The sequence below is a fragment of the Heloderma suspectum genome, chromosome 1, assembly GCF_057233095.1.
Source record: "Heloderma suspectum isolate Gila_16-S chromosome 1, 16-S_ref, whole genome shotgun sequence".
NCBI lineage: Eukaryota > Metazoa > Chordata > Lepidosauria > Squamata > Helodermatidae > Heloderma > Heloderma suspectum.
This window is the reverse complement of record NC_139458.1, coordinates 103,740,604-103,753,780: the sequence shown is the minus strand read 5'-3', so window position 1 is coordinate 103,753,780 and position 13,177 is coordinate 103,740,604. Positions and strand designations below refer to the sequence as shown.

The 13,177-nt window shown below is 42.4% G+C and overlaps 1 protein-coding gene across 5 annotated transcripts in view; it reads right to left on the bottom strand.

The window, feature by feature from the left end:
- Positions 1–674: 674 nt before the first annotated feature.
- Positions 675–13,177, bottom strand: part of BBOX1 (gamma-butyrobetaine hydroxylase 1) — a 72,541-nt gene continuing 60,038 nt past the window's right edge. For 4 of the 5 annotated variants that reach the window (XM_084852541.1, XM_084852532.1, XM_084852558.1 and 1 more), the window contains 4 exons: positions 9,113–9,218; positions 3,811–4,007; positions 2,574–2,740; positions 675–1,811 (listed from right to left, as the gene is read on the bottom strand). In XM_084852541.1, the coding sequence (XP_084708667.1) occupies positions 1,651–1,811; positions 2,574–2,740; positions 3,811–4,007; positions 9,113–9,218 (631 nt within the window). In that variant the 3' untranslated portion in view covers positions 675–1,650. The remainder of the gene's footprint in view (positions 1,812–2,573; positions 2,741–3,810; positions 4,008–9,112; positions 9,219–13,177) is intronic. The other variant, XM_084852567.1, reaches the window with a different exon arrangement.

Here is a 13,177-nt window from a genome sequence, read left to right as displayed (position 1 = left end):
TAGCAAGAAGGCCAGACACCAGTTCCTTCCTCCAGATCTGCTGCTCTCTGTTTCACTGGGCAAAGATGCATTCAAAAGAATTAGGATTAAGAGAATGTGAACTTCATTAATCCTGTGCACACCTGCTTCAGTGGGACTTAATACCAGATAAGTGTGTATAGGCTGGAGAAGACTCTTACGAGTCCCCTGGACTGCAAGGAGGTCAAATCAGTCAATTCTAAAGGAAATCAACCCTGAGTGCTCATTGCAAGGACAAATACTGAAGCTCAAATATTCTGGCCACCTTATGCAAAGAGAAAACTCCCTGGAAAAGACCCTGAAGCTGGGAAAGATTGAAGGCAAAAGGAGAAGGGGACAGCAGAGGATGAGATGGCTAGATAGCATCATCGATGCAATGAATATGAACCTGAGCACACTCCAGGAGAGAGCAGAGGACAGGAAGGCCTGGCATGCTATGGTCCATGGGGTCACGAAGAGTCGGACACGACTTAACGACTGAACAACAACAAGTGTGTATAGGACTGCAACCTAAGGCAGTAATCAACTAGTAACAATGGTAAACATGCAAGAAAATAGTTGCCAGTTCTATATCTTACAGTAATTCTATTTTGGTTACCTGTCCAAACAGGAGACCAATGCAAGCCATACATTTAGCACCGGCATACCTTTTGTATGGTATGTAATGACCCTTTATTCATTCATTCGTTCGTTCGTTTAGATTCTCCCCCCACCTTTAAAAAAAAAGAAAAGCAGCTTACATTTATTTCAGATAATCAAGGTTAGAAGAAAACATGTTGCTGTAAATATGGCATGGAAACGGGAAGACCGGCATATCACTATTTAAAAAATTTGAGCAGAAGTTGCTGTTATTGATATTTTTATTTTCATAATTCTTACTCCAACTTTCTGACCACAAAACAGCTTACAATAATATCTAAAACAATCCAAGAAAAATCAACATTAAAAACAACAACAAATCAATACAATATTTATAAAAGCATAAGAAAACATAGCCAAGGGAAAACAGTGAACAGATCATTATCCTCAAAAAGACTGCTGAAACAAAAGACCAGCAGCAATCTAACCTTGTGGATTTAATAGGGGAGGGCATTCCACCAAGGAGGCACCACTACTAATGCCCTACCCCCACCCTGATTCTTTCCCACATTCCCTGCCAAAGCACGGGCAAATCTTCCACCACTGTTGGAAAATTCTTCCTCTAACTATTGTTCTTGTTATTTCATTGCTCACAATTTTCTGGAAAACCAAGGAGTTGCCCAAGCTCCAGTCAGGTGGAAAGGACATCTACATGCTATCATGTTAACTGCCCATGATAGAGCACAATCCGACAGGATTGACACTCGATAGATGGGATCTCCGTCTATCAAAAGGAGAGGGATGATGGTGGTGGTGGTGGTGGTGGTGAAAATCCACCATATCCTATGGTCCCTGGGAAGCCCTCCCAAGGACCATAAGGATTGCTCTGCTAATCTTTGTTCCAAAGATCAACCAGGGTTTCAACAGGATAGAGCTATGTCAGCCAGGAATTCCCTGAAGTCACTGCAAACATATTGGATCCATTTGCCTTTGGGGGAGGACCATCCAACCCCTGCACAGACTGAGGGTCCCTAGTAGTCCAACTTTCAAGGGTTACTTCCTGTTCAGCACGTTCTTCTGTAGGATTCGGAGCCTTGACATTACCACGTCCCAGTCTGCATAGGCCCCTTCAAGATGGCGGGATATTTCTGTTCCTGCCTGGTAACTCTGCCGACCATGAAGTAAGCGCCAATTATCAAATACCACTATCTCACCTGCAAAGATTAATTTTAGAATAATTTTTTAGAATTTGTATATCTTATGTCTGTTATTTTGTATTGCATTGTACTTTATTCTTTTAACTATTTGTATCGTATTTTATTATGTCACCTATTTATATGTTCACCCAGCGAACAATTGTTATTGGGCAGATTAAAAATACAATAAATAAAAATAATTTTTTTAAATCAGTGGTACATTTTAGAATGTGGTAAACACATATACCGGTATCAGAAATGTGATAGACCAAGAGAGGGCACTGATGCAACATTTTGAGATAGTGAAGCTCCAACAAGGTGATTTTGGTGTCGTGATAGTTTGAATGCTTTGGTGAGATAAGGATTAATCATGCCCTAAGTCGGGGTGCACAAACCCATGCTGAATGTGATGAACTCAGGCTACTGCCTTAATCTTTTGATAATGCAGAATTGGGGTTACTTTGGCACAGAGTTTGAGGTTACTTTGGGTTTTTTTTAGCACAGCTCTCATTAGTGAACACTTAGATTTGTCAATGGAAATATCAAGAAATATCAACTTTGTTTCAGATGCACCTGTACATGTGCATATCTTTCATGAAATGGGAAACATTTCTTTACTTCTGAGAATGCATTTCCTGAAAAATAAGTTTTGTGTTCGGCAGAAAGGGAAGATTTAAATCTGTCATCCCCACACCAGAGAGGACCGGCAATGAGACACAAGAGAAGTGTTATTCTTGCTAATGAAAGCACTTTGATTAAAGAAGCAATTACTTTACTTACCTGGTTTCATTTTGTAGGTATATTTATTATCCTCACTGTTTAACAGATCAACATAGTCCTTGAGAGCAGCATAAAATGGCTTTACTTTTTCAGCAGGTATGTCAAATATTGTGTCTCTGGTTGCATTATTAAAGTTGATACGAACCACTTGGCCTTTTTCATCTACACTGTCAAGAAATGGAGAGAACAAAACTTGAATCTTTCAGCGGTTCTGGTGAAAGAAAACATCATTTTGGCACTTTTTTTTGCTTTGTGGGGAGTCTTATAGGGAGGGATGGGTGAGACTTTAATTTGGTTCAAGTTCTGTTAAGAACCTACAAAAATTAACACATTTTTTAATAAATGGGATGGATAGAACTTGAGATTTTTAAAAAACTGAAACGTGGGAGAAAATGAAACTTCCATCTTGGCAGAGGGTTTTGAGGGCTTAATTCTTTAAATGGGTTTCTCATCTGTAACAACTACACAGCAGGCAGGTACAACATAGTCCTTTCTGTGGTGAGAATAGCTGTACTTAATGTATTTGGCCAGTGCAAGTGGCTGAGAATTTAGTTCGGTTCATTTTTTGAGAAGAACCTCCAAAATTCTTCATCAATGGGAATTCTTCATCATTAAATCTCTCTCTCCTGAATATGAAGAACTTTGCAAATTTTGATAAATTCTTGTCAAACATGAGCTGAAATTAATTTCTCACCCATCTGGACCAGCCAAATTCACTAGGTACAGCTATTCCCAGCATGGATAGGACAATGATGCCTGCCATACAACTGTTAAAAATGAAGAGCCCATCAGAAAAAAAGAGTTGTCAGCCTTAATTAAAGAGGAATATGGTTGAATACATATTGATTCAAACCCAGGCTTTTAAGAGCAAAGCACTCAAAGCCTTGGACCTGGGTGAACAAATCCATCGTCAGTATAGTTTCTTCTACATTCAAATGTTATTCATCTCAAGTTCTTTTTGTCCTGAATATGTTTAACTTTTTGGATTTTGGTACATTCTTACCAAAACTGAACTGAACTTCTCACCCATCCCTACTTACATGACAAATCTAACAGCATATTCACTTTTAAAGACGTGCCTTTTTCTTGTCCACAAGGTGGCAGCCATAGACCTCCCAGTTTTGGTTATTATAGTTCAAAAAGATAGTTGTTGCCTGTAATGCAGGGTAGACAGTGCCATCAGCATAGGATAAACTGATGTTGGTGTGGCATAATCAGATTCTTTATTGTTACTTACTCTATAATCCTTTGTTTGGACTGCATGGAGAAATCACAATAATCAACCCCAACATCTGTGAAGTCTACAAAGGTGGATGTCAAGATTTGGAAGGCTTGAGGATTTTGCTTCTTAAGCTTGTTTGCTACATGAAATCCATCCACAACTTCACTTTCCCCTCCAGTAGAAGTTTGTTCTATACAATGCAGTAACTGAATCTGTAACAAATTAATGCCAGGTTATAACAGGAACCAGCCTAGATGCATCTTCATTCATAATCAGTTTATTGGGTTTTTTTTAAAAAAACATTCTAAGAATGAATTAGTATTTTTATACTAATCGCTTTGCTTTTACCTATTACAAACCAACCTTAGGTCTTCTGGACGGTATGGACTTGCCTTAGCTATGCCTTATGCCAATATAATAGTGGAATAAGATGCATTCACTCAAGCCCAAATTATCCATAGTATAAATCAGGGGTGCAGAACCATATCAGGGTGGGGGGCTGAACTGCCCCCCACAGGGCCCTCTGGGGGCCGGACGACATCAGTGGCATAGCCACATGCACTGCTATCATCGCCCCACTGTCCTTTTTGTCTTTCTCCATGCTGAGAGAGGCACAGAGTAAGGGACTCGGCCAGTGCTGCAAGGAGCTACTGCAGTGCACGGCATTCCAATGGGGGTGCTGTGTTCAAGGATTCAGCTGGTGCTGGGAAGAGAGGCCACTGCTCCCATCGCTGGCTGAGTCCCTGGCTTCATGCAGTGTGCACTGCCCCCATCGGAGTGCCATGCGAAAGGACTCAGCTGGTGCTGGGAACAGCAACCACTCCTTCCAGCACTGGCCAAGCCCCCCCGCTGCCTGCATCCCCGCTGTTATCTCTGATCTGAGATAGGAGATAAAAGAGGGGATTCCCCCAGGGGGCTCCACGGGCCAGATGGAGAACCTCTGCAGGTTGGATTAGGCCTTCTAGGCAGAGGTTCCACATCCCTGGTATACAGGGATGCATATATATGCTGTCACTCTTTCTCTCTGAGCATTTTCTGGCAGGAGAGATGTAATTTCTGGCAGGAGAGATGCAATAAACAGTGGGCTAATTTGGGCAATGAAAGGAACTGCTGACCAATAGCCACTATACACCTGCTTCACTTAGCTTTTACAATTACTCCAGGAAAATGTGGGGAGTCTCAAGCAGTAATTATAACAGTTGCAGTTAGCCTAATTAAATCTGAGATATTAGGCTGCTGCGCTCCAGTTGTGATGATAAACCTGCTCATTGAAGACCCCTAAGAAAAAGGATATTGTAAAGGGCAGTCAAAATGCTCAAGGGGCAGGAGCAATTCTCCTATGAGGAAAGGCTACAACATCTGGGCTGTTTAGCTTAGAAAAATGGAAAATAAGGGGAGACATGATAGAGGTGTACACAATTATGCATGGTGTGGAGAATGTGGATAGGGAGAGGTTTGTGTCCCTCTCTCAGAACACTAGAACTTGGTGTCATCCCCTGAAGCTGAGTGATGGGAGATTCAGGATAGATTAAAGTATTGGAGTTATAACAGCATGTTGGTGGCTAGCTGGTAGCTTCTGTGGTAACCTGAATATTTCATCTGTTGTGACAGTTTGTATATGACAGTTAAGTTGATGTCTTGCTAGCTTAGGGCTTCTCTTTCATCTCTGCTAAAAGACTGTTGGGTTCATTAGTAAAGTTTTCTTCGGCATACTTCATTATGTGTACAAGTTGTTGTTGTTGTTCAGTCGTGTCTGACTCTTCGTGACCCCATGGACCATAGCACGCCAGGCCTTCCTGTCCTCCGCTCTCTCCTGGAGTGTGCTCACGTTCGTGTACAAGTTACTTGCCAACAAAAAGGAAATGCTTCTTCACACGGTGCCAAGTTACATGATGGAATTCGCCAAGACAGGATGCAGTGCTGGCCACCACTTTGGATGGCTTTAAAAGGGGGTTAGTCAAATTCATGGAGGGTAAGGCTATCCATGGCTACTAGACATGATGGCTATGAACTCCAGCCTGCTGGCAGGACAGAAAGTAGTCTGGAGATCCTCTTCTGTGTTCTCTGTGGGTGGAACCTTGAGGCAACATGTCTCTGTATACCATTTGCTGGGGAGCATGAGCGGGAGGGTGCTATTGCACCCATGTCCTAGCTGTGGGCTTCTCACAGACAGCTGGTTAGCTACTGTGTGAACAGGATGCTGGATCAGATAGGCCTCTGGTCTGCTTCTTATGGTGGACTACAGCTCCCAACATCTCCAGACACATGGCCATTGGCATTTGTCTACCTCGGTAGTTAATAGGCATTGATGGTCAGTTGATATTCCTATGGCTAAAAATACTGCCAGCCCCCATCTGCAAGGCTGTGGACTGAAATCAGTGTTCTGTCTGCCTGTGTGTGGCAGTGGTAAGGCGGGGCGGGGTGGGGGCTGATAATGGGTGTGTATGTCAGACCCCAGATTTCATGGGTCCAGTTGGGATTGGGACCAGATCTCTCTAAACTGTGGGCTCTCCTGGAGTCCGCTCTACTGTCCCTGCCCTTTCCTAAACTTACTGAAGGTGGGGTGGGCTGGTGGGAAGGGATCTCGAGGTAGTAAATGTACAAAAGAGGGCCTTTTCTCTGTGGCACCCTCGCTGTGGAATAAGCTCCCTAAAGAGGTTCGTCTGGCGCCTACATTGTACTCCTTCCGGTGCCAGGTTTCCCATTATTTTAGCTTCCTAGTCTTTTAGCTTTAGTGTTTTAAATCTGTATCTTAATTCTCTGCATTACATTTTATTCTGGCTGTACTGTTATATTGTGGTTTTAAGCTTTCATATTTTATATTGTTATATTTAACAATTTTATATTGTTTTATGCTGCACTTTGTGGGTTTAATTTTTGTGAACTGCCTAGAGAGCTTCAACTATTGGGTGGTATAGAAATAAATAAACAAATATTGCCCATGATCCCCAGCATCTCTAGATGCTGCTGCAAGCATGTGCAGCGGCATGGAGGAATATGGGGGAAATGGAGCTAGATTTCCCATTGTGCCCCTGGTCGCTACTGAGCATGCTCAAGTCAGTGTATGGGGCCTAATGGAAGCTTATCAGATCACCTGCTGCAAGCCCTTTTTCCTTTCCCCCCACATTCAAGTGAGCACTACCTGCTACCCCCTCCCACTACTCAGCCTGTATATTGTAAAGCAGAGGCATTGAACCTCTTCCAACCTGTGGGCTGAGTTCCATTTCAGAGAAGGTGGGTGGGCAGGACTTCAGCTATTCATTGGTGGGTGGGGCCAAAGGCAAAAGGGGCAGGGCCAAAATACCAAAAAATATCAGCATATTGTAGCAGTAACTGGCATTTAGAATAGGGAAAAACTGCACAAAAGCTGTGAAGCCACCAAAGGGCTGGTGGTTGAAGGACAATGGCATGGTTGTCTGGGGAACCCTGGAGGGCTGAACTGGGACCCCAGGAGGGTTGGACTTTGCTCCTGGCCTGAGGTTCTGCACCCCCGTAGTAAAGAACTGAACAGAGATAACAAATCCACTTGACGAGCCCTGCTGGATCAGACCAAGGGGCCGTCTAGGTCAGAACTCTGTCCACACAGTGGCCAACCAGCTGCCCACGGGAAACCCACAAGCAGGACATGAGTGCAACAGCGCCCTCCCGCCCATGTTCCCCAGCAACTGGTATACATAGGCTCACTGCCTCTGGTACTGGAGGTAGCATATAGCCACCAGGACTGGTAGTAGCCACTGATAGCCTTCTCCTACAGGAATTTGTCTAGCTCCCTTTTAAAGCCATCCAAATTGGTGGCCATCACCACATCCTGCGAATTCTATAGTTTAACTATGCACTGTGTGAAGAAGTCCTCCCTTTTATCTGTCCTGAATCTTCCACCACTCGGCTTCATGGGATTCTAGTATTTTGAGAGAAGGAGACAAATGTCCCCATTGCTCCCTCCTCAGAAGGAAACTGACTACGTAAAAGGCTGCCCTAGAACCTCCTATGGTTTGTTAAAGTGGAGAGAATAAATATTTGGGGCAGAAACTTTTTGCTACTCCTTCGTAAAACTTCAAAAAGTATTGTAAAACTAGACATTTAAATACAAGCACGTAGTAGGAGCGTGTAGGTGGCAGATTGCTTCCAGAATGTTTTTTTAACTATTTTTATTTCCTACAAGCATGTTTTAATTGAAAAGATTGTGAAGAACATCATATGGCAGAGTGTGATTCTTGGCATAAATGAGATTGTGAGCTAAGTTGCATTTGTTTCCCATTTGAGAAATACCTCCTCCATTCCTATGCCATATCTACTTGTACAGCATCTAAATGAATTTTCAAGGTAGCACATTAGTCTGAAAGATCTGGCATCCATTTAGCAGCACATGATGCTGGCCTGCTCAGTTCATTAATAATATGATTGCTACAGATCGTCTGAGGGCCGTGAGCAAAAGTTTCCTACAACATCTGCACTCACCACATTAATCTCCCGTCTTTGCAAATGCAGGCAGAATGGCAGGAATTTGGTAACGGTGTCAGAAGTTCAATAGGTTACTAAGGCATTGTATGGAAATGCATGTTCATGTTCTACACTGAAATACCTTTGCACTTCTCAAAAATGGATGCTCTCCTATGAGATCTAAGAGAATTTGAGGGCTTTCTTGCACCTAATGCTCATTTACCATAGCTACAAGGCTGAATTTGATAGAGCACACCACTGACTTGTACTGTCTACATCAGGGGTGCACAACTCACATACCATAGGCAGCCTTTGGCTGCTCCCAGTGCAGCCCACGAAGCTGGTGGGACCCCATCCGCTTTCCCCCACAGCCCAACCGCACTGCACTTAGTTTACAAAAATGTACACATTTGTGTATGCATTTCTCCTAATGTATGCATTTTTGTATGCCATTTTCACTCATGTATGCATTTTTAAAATCAGAGATCTGCATTGCAAAATTCAGTGAAGTACAAAAAAAATTACAATTTTGGTTTTGTAAGTGCAATGTAAGTACCCTTTGTTTTGAGTTGGGTTTTGTGTTTGTGCTTATGATTGACATACAAATCAAAACATGTAGAACAATATCATACAAAACAACTAAACAAATTAAAACAGAGTAAAAACAAACTATATTTGAATTCCCACCTGAGCTTATCCGATAAAGATAGGTAGGCATTTAAATAAATAATGAACAAATAAATACATACTAGATCAGATAGATAGCTTCCAGTTCTATTCATGCCTCATCAGACATCTGCACCCCATGTAACTTTACTTAAAACTGCAGGAATATTGCCCCCTCCCTGCCACCCCCTTCCCCTTTGCTTTCTCTTACCCCAGGTGGAAATTGCAGAACAGGGTAATCGGTGTGAAAACTTAGCTTCTCAGTTGTGTAAGCCACGTTGTTAGCATCTGCTTTATCTTGTACTTGCCAAGTAGGCCTTTATAATTAGCAAGAAATAAAAAGGAGAGACAAAGAGAGACAGAGGGAGGGAGAAAATTATAACAGTCAGCCTATAAAATTTTGGATATGAGTACTTAAAAAAATTAGCCGATCATATAATTAACTCATGTGAAACACAAAGGCCTCCTTCTATGCTAAAATAGAAGTTTTAGAACTACTGAACATGGAATGATTTGGGTTGGTAACACCTTTGATAAGGTCTTTGCATTCAAACATTCTTCAATGAATGGAGAAGAAGGCCCATAGCTCAGTAGCAGAGCACATGTTCTGAATTCAGAAGTTCCCAATCCCTGACATCTAAAGGTGAGGCTGGGAAAGACTCCTTTCTGAAACCCTAGAGAAGCCTACCCCAAGCTGGTGCCCTCCAGATGTGCTGGACTGCAACTCCCACCCTGCTGGCTGGGAATGATGGGAGCTGCAATCCAGCACACCTGGAAGACACCAGCTTGGAAAAGGATGCTCTAGAGAGCAGCAGCCAGTCAGTGCTGAGCCAGAGATGGACCAGTGGTCTGAGGCATGGTCATCCAAGAAATGGAAGAAAGCATGGCAAATAAAATGCTTCTGCTAGTCCTCCCACTTCTGGAGATCCTGCTTGTTGTTTTCTGATAAAAGTTCATTTTGATTTTTTCCTGTTGCTTGTGCCAGATGGTGCATACATAATAAACAGATGAAGATATCATGCTTCTGTGAACAGTCTGCATGTATGATGGAGAGGAAGGAAAGAATGGCTTCTTCCTCATATGGGTGCTATGCCTGGACCTGCATTCAGCACATCCTGTTTTCCTCTGATAGCTGGCTGGGACGAGGGAGAGAGAGAACACGGCTCCACTGAGCCCTAAGCAGGGTCACAGCTCTGAGAACAGTGAATGTCAGACAGGCTGGATAGTGAGACAACAGTTTATAGGTGTTATTATGATTAATCTGGTTAAATTAGGCTGTTAATCGATTAAAACATTTTAGATGATTCAGCGTATGGGATTTAGTTAGTTAATCAACTGAATAAATATACATTAAGGGCACAATCCTATGCATGTTTAGATAGAAAAAAGTCCTACAATTCCCAGCATTCCCCAGCTAGCAAAGCTGGCCGGGGAATGCTGGGAGTTGTAGCACTTTTTTCTGTCTAAACATGCACAGGATTGCAACCTAAGGAAAACGCCTACAAAGAAGAAGAAAACACTTTCTTTGTTGATGTTGCATGCAAGTAACACAGCAGGCATCACCTTAGGAACAAACTAGGTGTAAGTTTAAATGACTTTTTTAATTTAACGGTTACGTTTCTAAAAATGCAAATAGCAGCCACTGTTTGGTGGTGGAGATAATTATCCGGATTGCAGGAACGACATTTATAACCCTTTCCTTTCCTGCTGTGGTCCCGATTAAAACCTTGCCTCCAAAGCAGCTATTTGTTTTGGGGCGGGTGGGGTGGGGAGCTCTCATCGTCACCAATAGGAGCTTTCCTTCCAAGGTTAACCGCAGCTTTGGAGAAGCAATTTTCATTAGAAACAGAGAAGGAGAAGAAACAATTCAAGTCCCCTTCCCTGCCGGCTGAGATCCTAATGACTGTCAGTCCCTGCAGGAATGCAGGAACAACGGTCCTACAAGCAGGCTTTGAAATTCTGGAAAGATGTGAATGATATTTACAAGAGCATTTCAGTGTCATGGGGAATTCCAAGAGATGATATGGTACATTATGTACTTAAGAGAGTGTGAGCTCAGTTCTGAAATATGACAACCTCAACCACATTTCCACAGTGCTCAATTTGAATTATGTCATCCAGGCTTGATGGTATGTTTAGCCCCTTTAATTAAAAAAGGCTCCAAAGCAATTTGCTGGTTCCCAAGCAATTTTATCCTTCCTTCTGAGAAATTATATTTAAATAGGAAGATAAAAATTATACTGCGCAGAATTATCATGTGACTTTTTAAAAGGACTTTTTAATTTGTTTGTGTATTGTGTGATATGTGGATTTGTCCATTGGACTTATCTTAGCTGCTGCAAGGGGCTTCTCCAGGTGGGGCAAGGAAAGAATCTGGTCTGAAACCCTGGGGAGGTGCTGCCAGTCAGTGTTGACAATACCAGGCCAGATGGACCAACGGTCCGACTCCGTATAAGGCAGCTTCCTAGGTTCCTATCTAAGTCCCCCAGGTCATCTTAAGTTCTCCAGTAGTTTTGGCACTGGGCTCATGGATCTCTTTCTATCTCCATGCACGGAGATACAACATTTAATGGAGCCCAATGCCAATGTGAAGATGAACAGTGTGGGCTCTCACTCATAGAACTCACAGGGGTAGTTGCAACATGAATCCCTCATGTATTCTTTTCCTCTTCTTTGCATGAATGAATTAGCTCTCAGATGACCAGCCAGAATTCTTTTGCAAGTGTGGCCTTGTACTGACTTCTTTGAAATTTAAGAACCCTAATGTGAGCTGCTGAAGCATGCTAAAATAATGATTTACGAATGAAATAACATTCATGTTCAGTAAAAGGCTTTTCTTGACTAAGATGGGTTTTTTTTAAAGTTCTGCTCCTCTTTTCTCCCTTTCGTAAGGTCTCCTATCATTGTGTTTTTAGAAGTGGATGGACAATTGTTATATTCAGTTGCCAACTTCAAATTTATGAGTTTCTAAGGTACCGATTTCTCTTTTTTTGGATGCGAGTGCTACACAGATAACCATTATTAGCATTTACCATTTTAGTACATTTGTTTAAAACCCAGGCAATAGCTGAATTCTTAAGGCATGTATCGTAACATTCTGGAACATGTCCTTGTAAGAACCAGATCATTAAAAAAAAAATTAAGAACTCTACAATCAGTTATTGGAGGAAAAATGTACAATGGGGAGAAAGCTACATGGGTTGGTAATAATAAATGTTTAGAAATGAAAAGTAGTTTCATTTCTCAAAAGGAGAAATGTGACAGCTGCCCTTTTGCGCACACTGTTTCTTTTTCACATATGGATATGCATGCAGAAGCTTGTTTTTGTCATTGGGGCAAATGGTTCTCTAACCAGTAATCTTTTAAAGAATCAAATATATTACTTTGACTACAAACAGCATCAACGTTGTGAGATTCTTTCCCTGTGCCCAGCTAGGAAGGTATCAGAGACAAGATCGTATCTTTAACAGGACAGAATTTTATTAATGAAACCGCAAAAGTGGTCGTGCTTCACAAAGCTGTTCTTCAAGCAAAACCGTCTGAGAAAATAAGAGTATCCTATTAAATAGCTCTGTGAACGTCTGGTCTTTCACTGATAAGAAATATTCATTTTAGTCCATCTTTGGGCATGCCTGTACATGGATAAGTAGTACAATCATCAATGCCTACATATAACTGATTATTTTGCCACTGAGGTCCTTAGAAAAAAATGTAATGTGATGTGTGAAGGAAGGAAGGGAGAGAAACCAAATATTTATGCATTTGCTGAATATATTCTGTTTCCCCCCCTTAGGTTACCATAGTGAAGACTGGCCAAGGTTTTCAGCCATGCCTGGCCGCATAATTTGCTAGGCAAATGGCTTGGCTTTTTTCTATGCAGGGACATTGGTGTATGGGAAAACTCAATTAGGAGCCAGACGACCAGTGGGTGGAGCCAGAGCCCCAACTGGGCACAGTTTGCGGCATTGCATCGCCCAGTTCAATGAAAGAATGGGACTCCATTTGTCTGTGTCTTGGCTCATGTGCAAAAAAAGAAGGGGGGGACCTTGACTGATTGTGTTGCTATTTGGGGGGTGGGAGAAGAGAAGGGTTTAGGAACAAGTCCCTGAGGTGCACTTACAACAAAACAAAGGGTGGTTTTGCTGGAAGGTCCAGAATACACTAATTCGGTCTTCTGGAGAGTTCTTTCCCCCCCCCTCAGGGAAAGAAAGAACAGCGGCAGGGGCAAAGAACTCCCTTTGCTGTTTGGGTTGCAAGGCTCCCAGCAGCTGCAACC